This window comes from Lissotriton helveticus, chromosome 8, assembly GCF_964261635.1.
Source record: "Lissotriton helveticus chromosome 8, aLisHel1.1, whole genome shotgun sequence".
NCBI classification, from domain to species: Eukaryota; Metazoa; Chordata; class Amphibia; order Caudata; family Salamandridae; genus Lissotriton; species Lissotriton helveticus.
This window is the reverse complement of record NC_136069.1, coordinates 1,547,193,874-1,547,206,134: the sequence shown is the minus strand read 5'-3', so window position 1 is coordinate 1,547,206,134 and position 12,261 is coordinate 1,547,193,874. Positions and strand designations below refer to the sequence as shown.

Below are 12,261 nucleotides of genomic sequence, written 5' to 3'. Positions count from 1 at the left end.
ATCTGCAGGGCAGACAATTAGCACCTCCTCACTTGAGGGATCCTCTTGTGTTGCTCTCTTTTGATCTCAGACCATAGAGAGTCTGCATCCCGATCCAGTCTGCCCCTCCCTTGTTTGGCTTCTCACGTTCCTTCTTCTCTTTTGTAATTTTGCGCTCTTCGTCTGCTGCAGGTTGCTGCAGTCCTCTCACAGGGACTTTACTGTAGCTTGTGCTGCCGCCATTCACACCTCGGCCTTGGCACAGTTCAGGTGTTAAATCTGCCACAACACTGGAGGCTGCTCCTTTTGTTCAGTGTTGCCGTTTTCACCACTCGGTGCCCCTTGCACCTCGTTTCACCAGCTGCGCGGTGAGTTCACTATGTGTGGCTTGAGAATCATTAAATATTTCGCCCTGTTTCAAGTTGGAAGGAGCAGCCCGTACAAGGAATGTGTAAGCCAAAAGTACTACTTTTAATGTGGAATTGGGTTTTGTTAACCCGGAAAAAGTATTGTTGAGCGAACTTATGTACGGCTGTGGCAGACAAAAATAACACAGCTGTCTACCATTTGTTTGGTATGTAGGCTGTGATGACGTATATTACAACCCAACTCAGTGGTACTCATTTTATCGACCTCTGGAGGATGAAAGCCTGAATGTGGAGCCTGTTATTAGTATTATTTTGAGTTGTATACAGCGCTAGCTAGACATGAAGGAATCGGAGCGCTTTACATGTTCTGTGGTCATGTTTTTACTCTACGGTGGTTTTATTAGTTCTCTCAGCTCTTTTACCAGCTTTCAAGCTGGGAAACAAATCACCTAGCTCCACAAACCTGCCTCATAGAAGGATGCTACCGTCTCCAGGCACTTCTGAATGATTGGGCTTTGTGTTCTGTAGCATTCTCAGATTGTCTCCAGCTCACCCCAGAAACAATTCTAGATTTGCAAACTTTCCTTAAAAAAACGCCTCATCTGCTACTTTGGGCAAATTGCTCAGAATCCCATATCACATTTGAGAACAGTACCGAACCAGCATAGGGGCGTAGCTATCCAAAGTCCAGCAGGTACGGTGGCACCAGGGGCCGATTGCATCCCTTCTATGGCTGATCTTTTATTTATTTTTTATTTTTAACCTCCGAACCATGAGATGGGGGCTGGCTGTTTTTTAGGTAGAGCCTAGGCAGCGCTTGTTTTTACCTGTCGCCTGCCCGAGATCAGGAAGCAGGCACACCGAACCGGCACCTCCTCACCACTGCTTGTCAGCCAATAGCAACCCCCATGCCCAGCATCCACCGAGAACTACACTGCTATGGCACAGCACTACCAACTGCTTCCCTGCCCCTACACTGTTACCCCGCGGTGCAGCCACAGGACAGTGGCTACATTGCCCGCGTCTGCCACAGCCGGGTGCAGTTAATAAGTACAGAGACCCAAAGATATGTGGCATCGCAGAATAAGAACGGACGTGGTACAGGTAGGCTTTTTTATATTTATTTATTCGTTTTCACTTTTATATAGCGCAAAATTTACCCGCAGGTATCAGAGCGCTTTAAATCAGCATGATTATAACAAGCAAGACTAGCACTGTATATATTACTGCCAACTTTGCTTAGCATAAGCAACAGCTACCCATTCACAAACAATGTTTATATACCAATTGCAATTAAAAAAAATAATATAATGCAAAGCATTGTCATTTACAATGCCAGTAACTCAAACTTTAATGCTGCGAGACCTATTGCATTGTAAATGCTTGTTATAAATAGGAGCTAAAGCCAAACAATCCAACGGGGGAATCATCTCAAGGGGTGGGGGGGGGGTTCTAACATAATGTCATAAGATTAAATCATCATTTGTATCTGAATATTTACATCACAGAGTCGTGTGGAGCATGACTGAAGGCTAGAGAGAGACGCATCATGCTGTGCTGGGGAGACTTTGGTGGACGCAAAGCAGAAACACCCAAGGGTTGAGGCTGGTTGGCTGTCCTTTAGGCTGAATTAGTGCTCCTAATCTTACTACACGCTTTCTACTCACTCATGGAGTCAGCCAGTGATCCAGCAACTAGATATTTGCTTACTATGTATGTTCCTTTGTGCAGGAGGTCAAACTGGGCCTGGACGATTAAAATTAAAAGACCCTTCTGCCTCCTTGAGGTTCGCTAGAGTGGACAGAAGTGGGTTGAGGGTCAGTATTTAAAGGTCCCAAATAACTAAGGTGCTACAGAGGACTTTGCAGTCACACTAGTATCTGCCCCATCTTCTACAACTTAGCAACACTAGAAAACCTTTCAGATGGAGAGTACCTACCATAGTTAAATTGCTACCCTTTTGCGCCAGAGTATTTTCATTATTTATGATCAGCTGATGTACTCGGCTCAGAAATGGTTGTAAATATGACAAACTGTACTTTACAAAACAACTTCTTGAAATAAACCAGAATAAATATGTGAACTCTGAGAAGGATATTTCACCTCTCCATCCACTTCTGGGGTTTCCTTCGACCTAGAGGCGTTTGAAAGTTCTTCACTGCATCCTTTTCCCTCATTATTAGAAGTGAGCAGCTCTCATCAGCCGTGTCGTGGTTTTCATGTCTTTAAGAGTTTCTTTTTAATGAGCCCTTTGTTCTTTTTCCTGTCATATGCAGTATTAATAAAATAAACAAAATGTGGCAACAAAAAGATTTTTTTCTAAGCTACAGAGCATTATTTTGTGCTAATTCTGAAAACGTCGTTGATGGTTGTTTGGTGGTTGGTTGCTTTCATTTGGGTGGTGTTCTGGTGGAGGGACTGAACAAAAACATGAGCACTGTCAACCCTTGAGATATGTTGGTGTTCACCCCTGTGTTTAGGGGTGTTTACTCTGTCATCACATTTAACATTCATAAGAACATCCACTTAATATATCTCTGCATAAATAAGCAGTCTATGCAAAATGATGTTGTTTTGGGCCTCATGGAAGAGTACTTCACTGACCTGTTATCCTGTAGTGTGGTCATCTTTCAGACCATAGGCTCCAGCAAAGACCAGTACGCTGTGCCCTATTGTCTGTAAACCAGTCGTTTCTCACCTGTGAGGTTTGACAGTGTGCATGCAGATGGGTATTCCTACTCCTGATTGTGTTTTATCAGTTGCATCATTCAGATACAGCTGAAAGCAGAACTTTTCCAAACACTCTAAAGTTATTAACTTGTTTTCATTGATTAGTGAGTTTCTCGATTTTCAAAGTTTTTCTTTTTTCTTTTGTAGAGCCGGCAACTTGAATCTGAAACTGGGACCACCGAGGAGCACAGTCTCAATAAGGAGGCTCGCAAGTGGGCTACTCGTGTCGCGAGGGAGCACAAAAACATTATCCATAGTCAACGGGTAGGTTGAAGCAGTCTATAGAAATACTGTGTGTGCCCAAGCTCTCCAGTTGTGTCCACATTCACATGTTTGAAACTCCCTATAGGATAGTAGTAGATAATACCCCTTCCTCTGCACACCTCTTCCTTCAACCTATGCCCTCGTTCCGTGCACCCACCTCCACGCCAAGAGCGGATTCTTACAATGAATGAGGATCAACTGTTATAGTGCTAAGAGCTGGAGGACGCACACCAGCTTCATTCTGGCTTCCTCATGACCAATGATCATTTTAATGGATTTTGTAACCACTTTACAAGACTCCAAAAATGAATCTTCAAAGGCCAGTCCCATAAGTATATTCTGGTACTAATAATTGCTGCTCTTAATACAGTAAGTACCTTAGTTTCCATCATGACATCCGTGTATAGCCCCAGAGACCGGAGTCGTTCACTTGGCCGTACAAGGAAAAATAGTTGAAAAATAAACTTGTTAGGTTACTGAAATGTTGCCAATAAAAACTTTAAACAATTAGATGAAATCTGTTACCCGCCTTCTTGCTGCCTTAGCGTTTGTATATATTGACTGTGGTGCATAGTTATTCTGCCATGTAACGTTTTTGAGCACTTGATTTAAACCAAACTATTGTGCTGCACAGCTTTACATTAAGGTTTGCTTCTTTTCAGTGGAAATTAAAATCTCATGCATCAAGAAGTACTGTTCTCCAGCATTCGCTCTTTCAGAGATTAGCATGCTTTGTAATATTACTGTCGCCAAACTGGGAACCCCCTGTACAATACTACAACAGTAGTACACAAACAGTTCACTTTATGAGCACATCCACCCCATTGTTGGACTACTTTACTCTGAGCTATTGGACTTCATAGGCACCGCTATACAACATGTAAGATTTTATCACTCTGTGTCTTTTGAAGTAGACCGCTGTTGGATTCTTTTGAGTTCTATAATAACATTTTATTTTCTAAGTGTCTAAGCTACACAACTTTATGCTTGAAAGGTTTTTTTAGTGCAAGGTATGCGTTTTAAAGACTACTCACCAAAGCGAGTTGTTTCAGTACTTTGATCTTGTGCACATCCATAGAACATGACCAAATCAAAGTCCAGCCTTTTCAAGCACAGCAATTCTTATGGAAATAAACACTTGTAACAGAAGTCCCTTATAATATATATTCTGCCTTTACCCTGATAATGTGGAAGAAGACTATTGCTTGCTTCTCTGCTGTAGCAGTCATATTTTTTTCCCATCTGCACTATTTAGTCTGCAGCCTTCTAATTATGACCGCAGTCATGCAAAAGGCCAGGCTCTGGACAATGGGAAATGGGTAAAGGTAAACATGTCTATTGGATTGAGATCTTGAAGCCACTTTGGATAATATGGAAGCTTAAACAGATTCCCAGCTAGATGCCCTTTATAAAGGGCTAAATAATACACTGATGGGCGAAAATAATATTCTGCACTACTCAGTAAAGCCTACACGAGCTCGGTTGATGTCTTCTGGGTGTTTAGGAAACCCACCCAAGCTGTATGTCTAAATTTCAACTTTACAACAGCTGATGACTTCGCTGAACATATCTGAAACTTCTTTAGATGATAAGGATGGGGATCATGGTACTAGATTCACCTGATCGAGTCCTTGTTTGATATTTCTCTCCCCTCAAGATTCTTAAGCGCTTTATCTTCTTCATATTAGCATTGAGTGTCTGTACTATAGCATAGCTTAACAAGGACCTCTGTTGGGGTTTGTTGCTTGACACTTGTCTGTATTGCTTTCTAAAGTACTTGGTGACACCTTTTCTGCTTGTAATCAGGAAAATCAGGAAACTTGTAGTAGTGGTTACCCGCCTTAAGAATCCGGTTGGGTAGTGATTGCCCGGTTCTGGTCATAGGTCACGTCTGACCTGGATTTAATAACTCTTGTTAGACCTGTCAGCCTTAGGGTGGTCTTCCTTCAAATTGTTTTCTCGCCACCTCCATTGTTACTGACCTTGCTTTTTAGCCTTAAGACTCTGCACACTTTACCACTGCTAACCGGTGCTAAAATGCTTGTGCTCACTCCCCTAAACCACAGTTAAATTGGCTTATACTTAATTGCCATATTTAATTTCCTTGTAAGACCCTTGTATAGGGGTATACCATATACCCCTGACCTGTAAAGTAAATGCTATCAGTGGGCCTGCACCGCTTATTCTGCCACCCACTTAAGTAGCACTGTAAAACATGTCCCAGTGCTGCCATTGCAGCCTGATTTCTGTTTCAAATAATGGCATTTAAAGCCCTTGACACCCCTTAAACTCCCCCGTTTTTTAACATACAAGTCACCCCTAAGGTAGGCCCAAGATAGCCGATAAGGCAGGGTTCTGGTTAATCAAACGTTTGGACATGTACTTTTAAGTTTAACATATCCTGCTAGTGAAAAGCTCCCAAATTAATTTTTCTCTGCTGTGAGGCCTATCTCTCCCATAGAATAACATTGGAGTTGCTTTATTGCCTTTATGAGAATAATTACCAAATGGGAAGAGATACCTGGTTCATGTTTGGTGTCTCTGGGATTGGAATTTAAAAATTCAAACCTATGGTGAAGTCGCATTTTAAATTGAAATTACAATTTTGAAAATTACACTTTTAAAAAGTTGCCATTTTCCTGCCACTAGTCTTTCTGTGCATGTAGCCTGTCTTTGACCTTTATGTCTGAGTGAAACTTACAGTTAGATTTTGTGACTTTCTCCTAGTCACTCAATGGAAGGATTAGGTGTGCCTGGATGGGACAACTTCTGACAGGGTGGGGGGTTGCTGGCTGAGCACAGCCCCACTTACAACTGAATAGCCTGTGCTCTGCCTTCACACAAAGGCCTAACAACCCTGCATAGTCACTTCAGACCGCTTCGAGCCAGGGTCGGGTGGGGGGCAGGGAATTCCATGCACTTCAAAGCCACCCTCTAAAAGCTTATCCCACCTTCCAGAACCAGAGCACCAGGTTATAAAAGGAGGACCTCAGACACCAACTCTTCAATACACTTCTGGACCTGTGGATACTCTGCAACAAGGACTGCCACTCTGCTACAAGGACTGCCACTTTGCTTGACTTCTGTTCTCAAAGAAATGCTGCCCTGCTGTGATGACCTGCTGCCCTCTTATCTGAGGAAGAAGAGCCTGACCTTCAACTTCATCTTGAACACAGGAGACCAGAGTGACTCAAAGGGCTAGTTCGCACCAGAACTGCACCACTCATACCGAAATTAGCACGAGGCGCCGTCAGCCCGTCTCTTCGCACAAGCATCGATCGCCCACGGAGGACCGCAAACGTGAAGCTCCCGCCAGCCCGTCCACAATGCCCGGCATGCTCTTCGTGCCATGCTAACCATAGCCAGCAATGCTTTTTTGCCCCCTGCAGCCCTTTCTAACACAAACAGGACTTTTGGCACAAAACTAGATGGTAATCTGGGACTGTATCCGACCCACGCTCCATCATTGTTAGCCTAAATGTTTTACTTGGTTCAGCATGACCAGCTAGCCATGGTTGCCGCTGCTTTTAGGCACTAATTTGCAGTTTATTCTTTAAAAATGCATAACTCCAGTTCTACTGATTAGAATTTTGTTGTTTTGGCCTGGTTTTATTATTACAATTTGCTCCATGTTTCTAACCTGGTGTGGGATCTATTTGTGTGGTGTTTTCACTGTTTTACTGTTTGAAGTGTTGCACAAATACTTTACACATTGTCGCTAAGTTAAGCCTGACTGCTCTGTGCCAAGCTGCCAGAGGGGTGATCGCAGGTTAATTTGGGGTTTGCTTGTGTCTTACCCTGACAGGGATTGAGGTTGCTGCTTGACCAGGGCTCTCCACCCTCCCTACCCCCCCAGTCAACCAGTAACTCGAGTTCTAACAACTCTAAATACGTGTGATATGTACACTGCTGAAATCTACCTGCTTGGTTTATATCGACAGACAAAGAGGAAGGCTGCTGATGGAGTTTGATACATGGCTCTGAGTGTGGCCTGCAGGGACATAGTACTACACTGAAAGTCCCCTAGAGGACCACCTCATATTAGGTGGAAAGAAAGGTGTGGCAACTGGACAAAGGCCAATGGGGCTGCGCTAACAATGGATGGGAATAGGGGTTTGCGTAATGACCCGCTGATGACACAATAGCTAGGGGTAAGTGTGCCCTCCCCCTTCTGTCCAATATGAGGAACTTAGGGTGAAGAGTAATGCCCCAGTGCTTGACATACAGAATCTACTACCCCGTTTAGGTCCCCTTCCGCCTCCACTTCTTTGACTTAAGTGGCATGTAAGCCCAAATGATCAGTTGAAAAAAATTACCATGTCAGTTTGTTTATTTTTTCTTTGTTTATTGTTGCTCGTGTGTATATTCCCCTTTAGTAAATAAGGGGAACTGAATCTTGCCAGTATTCGTTTCTCCTCCTTAATTCACACCTTGAGGGCAAAAACTGCTTTTATTTAACCTCCTCTAGTTATGATTCCTGGCCTCCAACTTGGGACCATAATTGTATGGATGGTAAATAAAACTTGTCATCGCCCACATTTCCTCAGTGTAGCACATTGGTCATTCTGCATCTGTAGTCAAATAAACAATCACATGTTGATCACTTCCATAATCTAATCGACAATTAGATCCACATATGATTCTTTAGTCACATCCCCAATGAAATCCACAGCCTCAGCCACAATTTAATCTACACTCACATTTGAATCCACACTCTCAAGCACAATTGAAACAGTACTAGCATCCACAACTGATTCTACACTTGCATCCGCACTTGAATCCAAATCTTGCTTCCATAATTAAACTCACACTCGCACCCACAATTAAACCCACACTCGCACCCACAATTAAACCCACACTCACACCCACAATTAAACCCACACTTGCATCAAAATTGAATCCACATTCACATCTACAATTGAATCATACTCTCCTCCACAACTGATTCCACACTCTCATCCATAAATGATTACTCACTCTCTTCCACAATTGATTCCTCACTCTCGTCCACAATTGAATCCACACTCTTGTCCACAATTGAAGCCACACTCTCGTCCACAATTGAATTGAATCCACACTCTCGTCCACAATTGAATCCACGCTCTTGTCCACAACTGAATCCACGCTCTTGTCCACAACTGAATCCATACTTGCATCCACAACTGAATCTACACTTGACTCTATAATTGAATCTACACTCGCACCCACAATTAAACCCACACTCTGAACCAAAATTGAATCCACATTCACATCTACAATTGAATCATACTCTCCTCCACAACTGATTCCACACGCTCATCCACAACTGATTACTCACTTTCATCCACAACTGATTCCTCACTTTCATCCACAACTGATTTCACACTCGCCCCCACAATTAAAGCCGCACTCTTGTCCACAATTGAAGCCGCACTCTTGACCACAATTGAAGCCGCACTCTTGACCACAATTGAGTCCTCACTTGCATCCACAATTGAATCCACAATTGAATCCACAAATGAATCTACACTTGCACCCACATTTGAATCCACAATCAAATCCCCAGTCACATCCCAATTTGTTTCCACATCTGCAGTCAAATCCATACCCACTGTCACATTGACAGTCTCAGTTAAATCCACTATCCCAATCATGTTTTGCATTGTTGACATTGTTTAAAATATTCTGATTTCTTCTGCTAGGAGATATAATTCTGCAGATATGAATGCAGTGCATTATACACCACGTCCATGCATGTTGATTAAAAAATAGCATTGCACAGTTTGTGATTTCTTTCTTTTGTAGCCTATATATTTCTTGTCAGTAAACGCGATGATGTGTCTATTTTATTTTGATAGGCACTGGATGAACTAGAATGCCATGGCACTGTAGCATCGGACCAGAACCGAGCAGAGCTGGAATTGAAAATAGATGATGTCAGAGAGAGCATCCGCAAAGCTGAGGTGAGGTGCAGCCTGTGAAGGGAATTTCTCAGAGTGAGAGTGGCGCCTGTGGAAGATTTTACCATTCATAGGATGTGGAAAGCAAAGCAGGAAGGACACAGGGACATCTTCTCCATATGTTGATATCATTGGAGGTGTTTTTTGCCCTTGAGTCAAGTTTGGAGTGTCCCTGTGGACTAGAGTAACTGCAGAATAACTTTTTGAATTGCTTGGCTGTGGAAGCAGAGCTACAACTTAAACAGTTGTTCATACTAGTTGGGTGAAATAGGTAAAGGTATTTGAGAAACCATAGCGCCTATCTTGTGTTACATCACGTGACTTACAAACAAGGCCATCGTTACTGGAGAATAAGTTCAAAGCATGTTTACATATTTCCTTTGCCACCATATGTCCCTCTTGAGCATTTTTATCCTCAGTTCACATTGTAAACAAACTTACATGACTCCGCCTCCTCATATGTTGGCTACATATCCTGATAGGTATCATGACTTTGGAGCTAGGTTCTTAATTTGTAAACACCATTAAGCAAATAAAATAAATTCACTTTTATAAAGGTTGTGTTTTAGGCAGTATTCAGATCCATAAGAAGCACTTCAGCGGTTTACTACCATGGATGAATAGGTCTCTTAACTTTGGTAAATATGTTTCTGGTGGAAATTCTATCTACCTGTAGATTCACCACCTCGCGAATCTCCCTTGGGAGCCAGTGTCAGGTCAGGAATAAAAATGGCTCTCCTACACCAGCAGCAGGTGGCGTCATGGCTGTAACTCACCATTGGTGCCTCCTCAGACATGACATTATGGATCTGTTTATGGCACAGCCCCAGCTCTCTGACATCAGTTCCAATCCTTTTTACCAAGTGTTCAGAGGAAAAGACGAGATTGACGAAAGCAACATAAGTGCTGTGCAGAAAAAAATATTTTGAAGCTATATTGACCATATACCAACTCCGAAAGGGGAGACTGGGTAGGTCATCGAGGAATCTGAAGGTAGTTAGAGTTTTCCCCAGAAACATAAATACCCTGGGTAAGTAACTTTTTCATATGATGGATACTTCTACCTGCAAATTCATCACCTCTGGAATCAATACCAAAGCATTACACCTCAGGTAGTAGGGTCTGAGGAGAACACTCTTACAGGGGAAATGCCATAAAGACCTAGGTTGACACCGTTCTGCAGAGACAGTCACGTCTTGCCGGGAGCACTCACTAATAGTCCACCTCATGCATCGACTAGGACATTTCTTGAGAGCATATAAGAAACAGCCTTGCTCCGGCAAAGTTGGCAATGCATCCCAAAACAAAACGCTTAAGATATGTAAAACTATCAGTACCTGCCACATTATTATAATGTACTATACATACCTAAATAAGTACAAAAGTCCAGCTTACCCAATAGGGACTGACCTGCCAAGACAATTTCGCACTCAAAGTCAGACAGAAACGAGAAGTGCAGCACTTCTTCTATCCCCTTTTGATTGGGTACCGAAAGCGGAATGTTGTCAAAGAAGTAGAAGAAAGGCCTATGTAGGAACACTAATATATCAGCAGAAGATACTAAGGCGCAACCCCAACCAGACCCAGAGATCTAAAAATGTAAACACAAAATAGAGCAGCCATAAGGCAATTGTTTATAGCTAGAGCCACACTAAACCAATCTGAGGCAATAAAAGTGGAGGACAAGAAACATAAAAGGCAATGGTAGAGTTGCAAACCACCCTTTTTCAGTTCGGCTTGCTGGAGCAGACACATATGCCCCGTTACAAGCACTGCTTGCCATCTGAGAATAAGAAAAAGGAGTCAGAAACATTGTAGGCGAAATCGCTCAAACGGGGAAATTTGTTAAGACACAAAAATGGAACAGAAAAGCCACACTATCAACAATGCCATCAAAAAGCCAAGCTACCCCAGAGGTAGCCCATTGGAGTATAGAATGGACCTCCACTGTAGACAGGGTTTTAAAGTTTTCTTGTCTCTCTATGATGTGGTTTAGTTTTTAAAGTTTTTGTGGCACGTGTGACCATCCACTCTACTCTAGCCAAGTCAACCTCTTTGTGGTCCCCAGAGCAAAATGTAAAAGATTTCTTTCACTATCCCCCTGTTAAACTGCCTCTCATTGGACATTACCATACTTTATTTTCTCTAGCACTTAATTAGAAACTTCTGCCTATTTCTGCCTATTTCGAGTCACCAGCACTTAATGGATATGTTTTTGCAAGCGTAGAGCACCATTCAATGCCTTGCCATCTACTCAGCACAGGAAATGCGATCAAGATACACCTGTATGTTTGTTTCAAGTTTTGACTCTATGGCGATCTAGGTAAGGTGCCTGCGTTCCTCCTGCACACAACTGTTGCTTACCTTTAGGAGGTCTGGCAGCAATTAAGATATACAGTGTCTGTTATATAAACAAAATAAACATAGCTATCCCACTACCTATCCTAGAACATGCCATTATGAAAATTGCATTGCCTACTGGCCGGCTTCTTTGTCCCCATGTATCCACACTCTCAAGCACGATTGAAACACTACTAGCATCCACAACTGATTCTACACTCGCATCCACACTTGAATCCAAATCTTGCTTCCTCAATTAAACCCACACTCGCACCCACAATTAAACTCGCACCCACAGTTAAACCCACACTCACACCCACAGTTAAAACCCACACTCACAGTTAAACCCACGCTCACACCCACAGTGAAAACCCACACTCACAGTTAAACCCACGCTCACACCCACAGTGAAAACCCACACTCACACCCACACCCACAATTGAACCCACACTCTCATTCAAAGTTGAATCCACATTCACGTCTACAATTGAATCATACTCTCCTCCACAACTGATTCCACATTCTCATCCACAATTGATTCATCACTCTCGTCCACAATTAAATCCACACACTCATCCACAATTGAATCCACACCCTCGTCCACAATTGAATCCATACTCGTCCACAATTGAATCCACAAC

General features: G+C 42.8%; 1 protein-coding gene across 7 annotated transcripts in view; it reads left to right on the top strand.

The window, feature by feature from the left end:
* FCHSD2 (FCH and double SH3 domains 2) overlaps positions 1-12,261 on the top strand; it is a 502,468-nt gene that overhangs the window by 422,142 nt on the left and 68,065 nt on the right. For all 7 annotated transcript variants that reach the window (XM_078658542.1, XM_078658546.1, XM_078658544.1 and 4 more), the window contains 2 exons: positions 3,225-3,341; positions 9,179-9,283. In XM_078658542.1, coding sequence (XP_078514668.1) covers positions 3,225-3,341; positions 9,179-9,283 — 222 coding nt within the window. The remainder of the gene's footprint in view (positions 1-3,224; positions 3,342-9,178; positions 9,284-12,261) is intronic.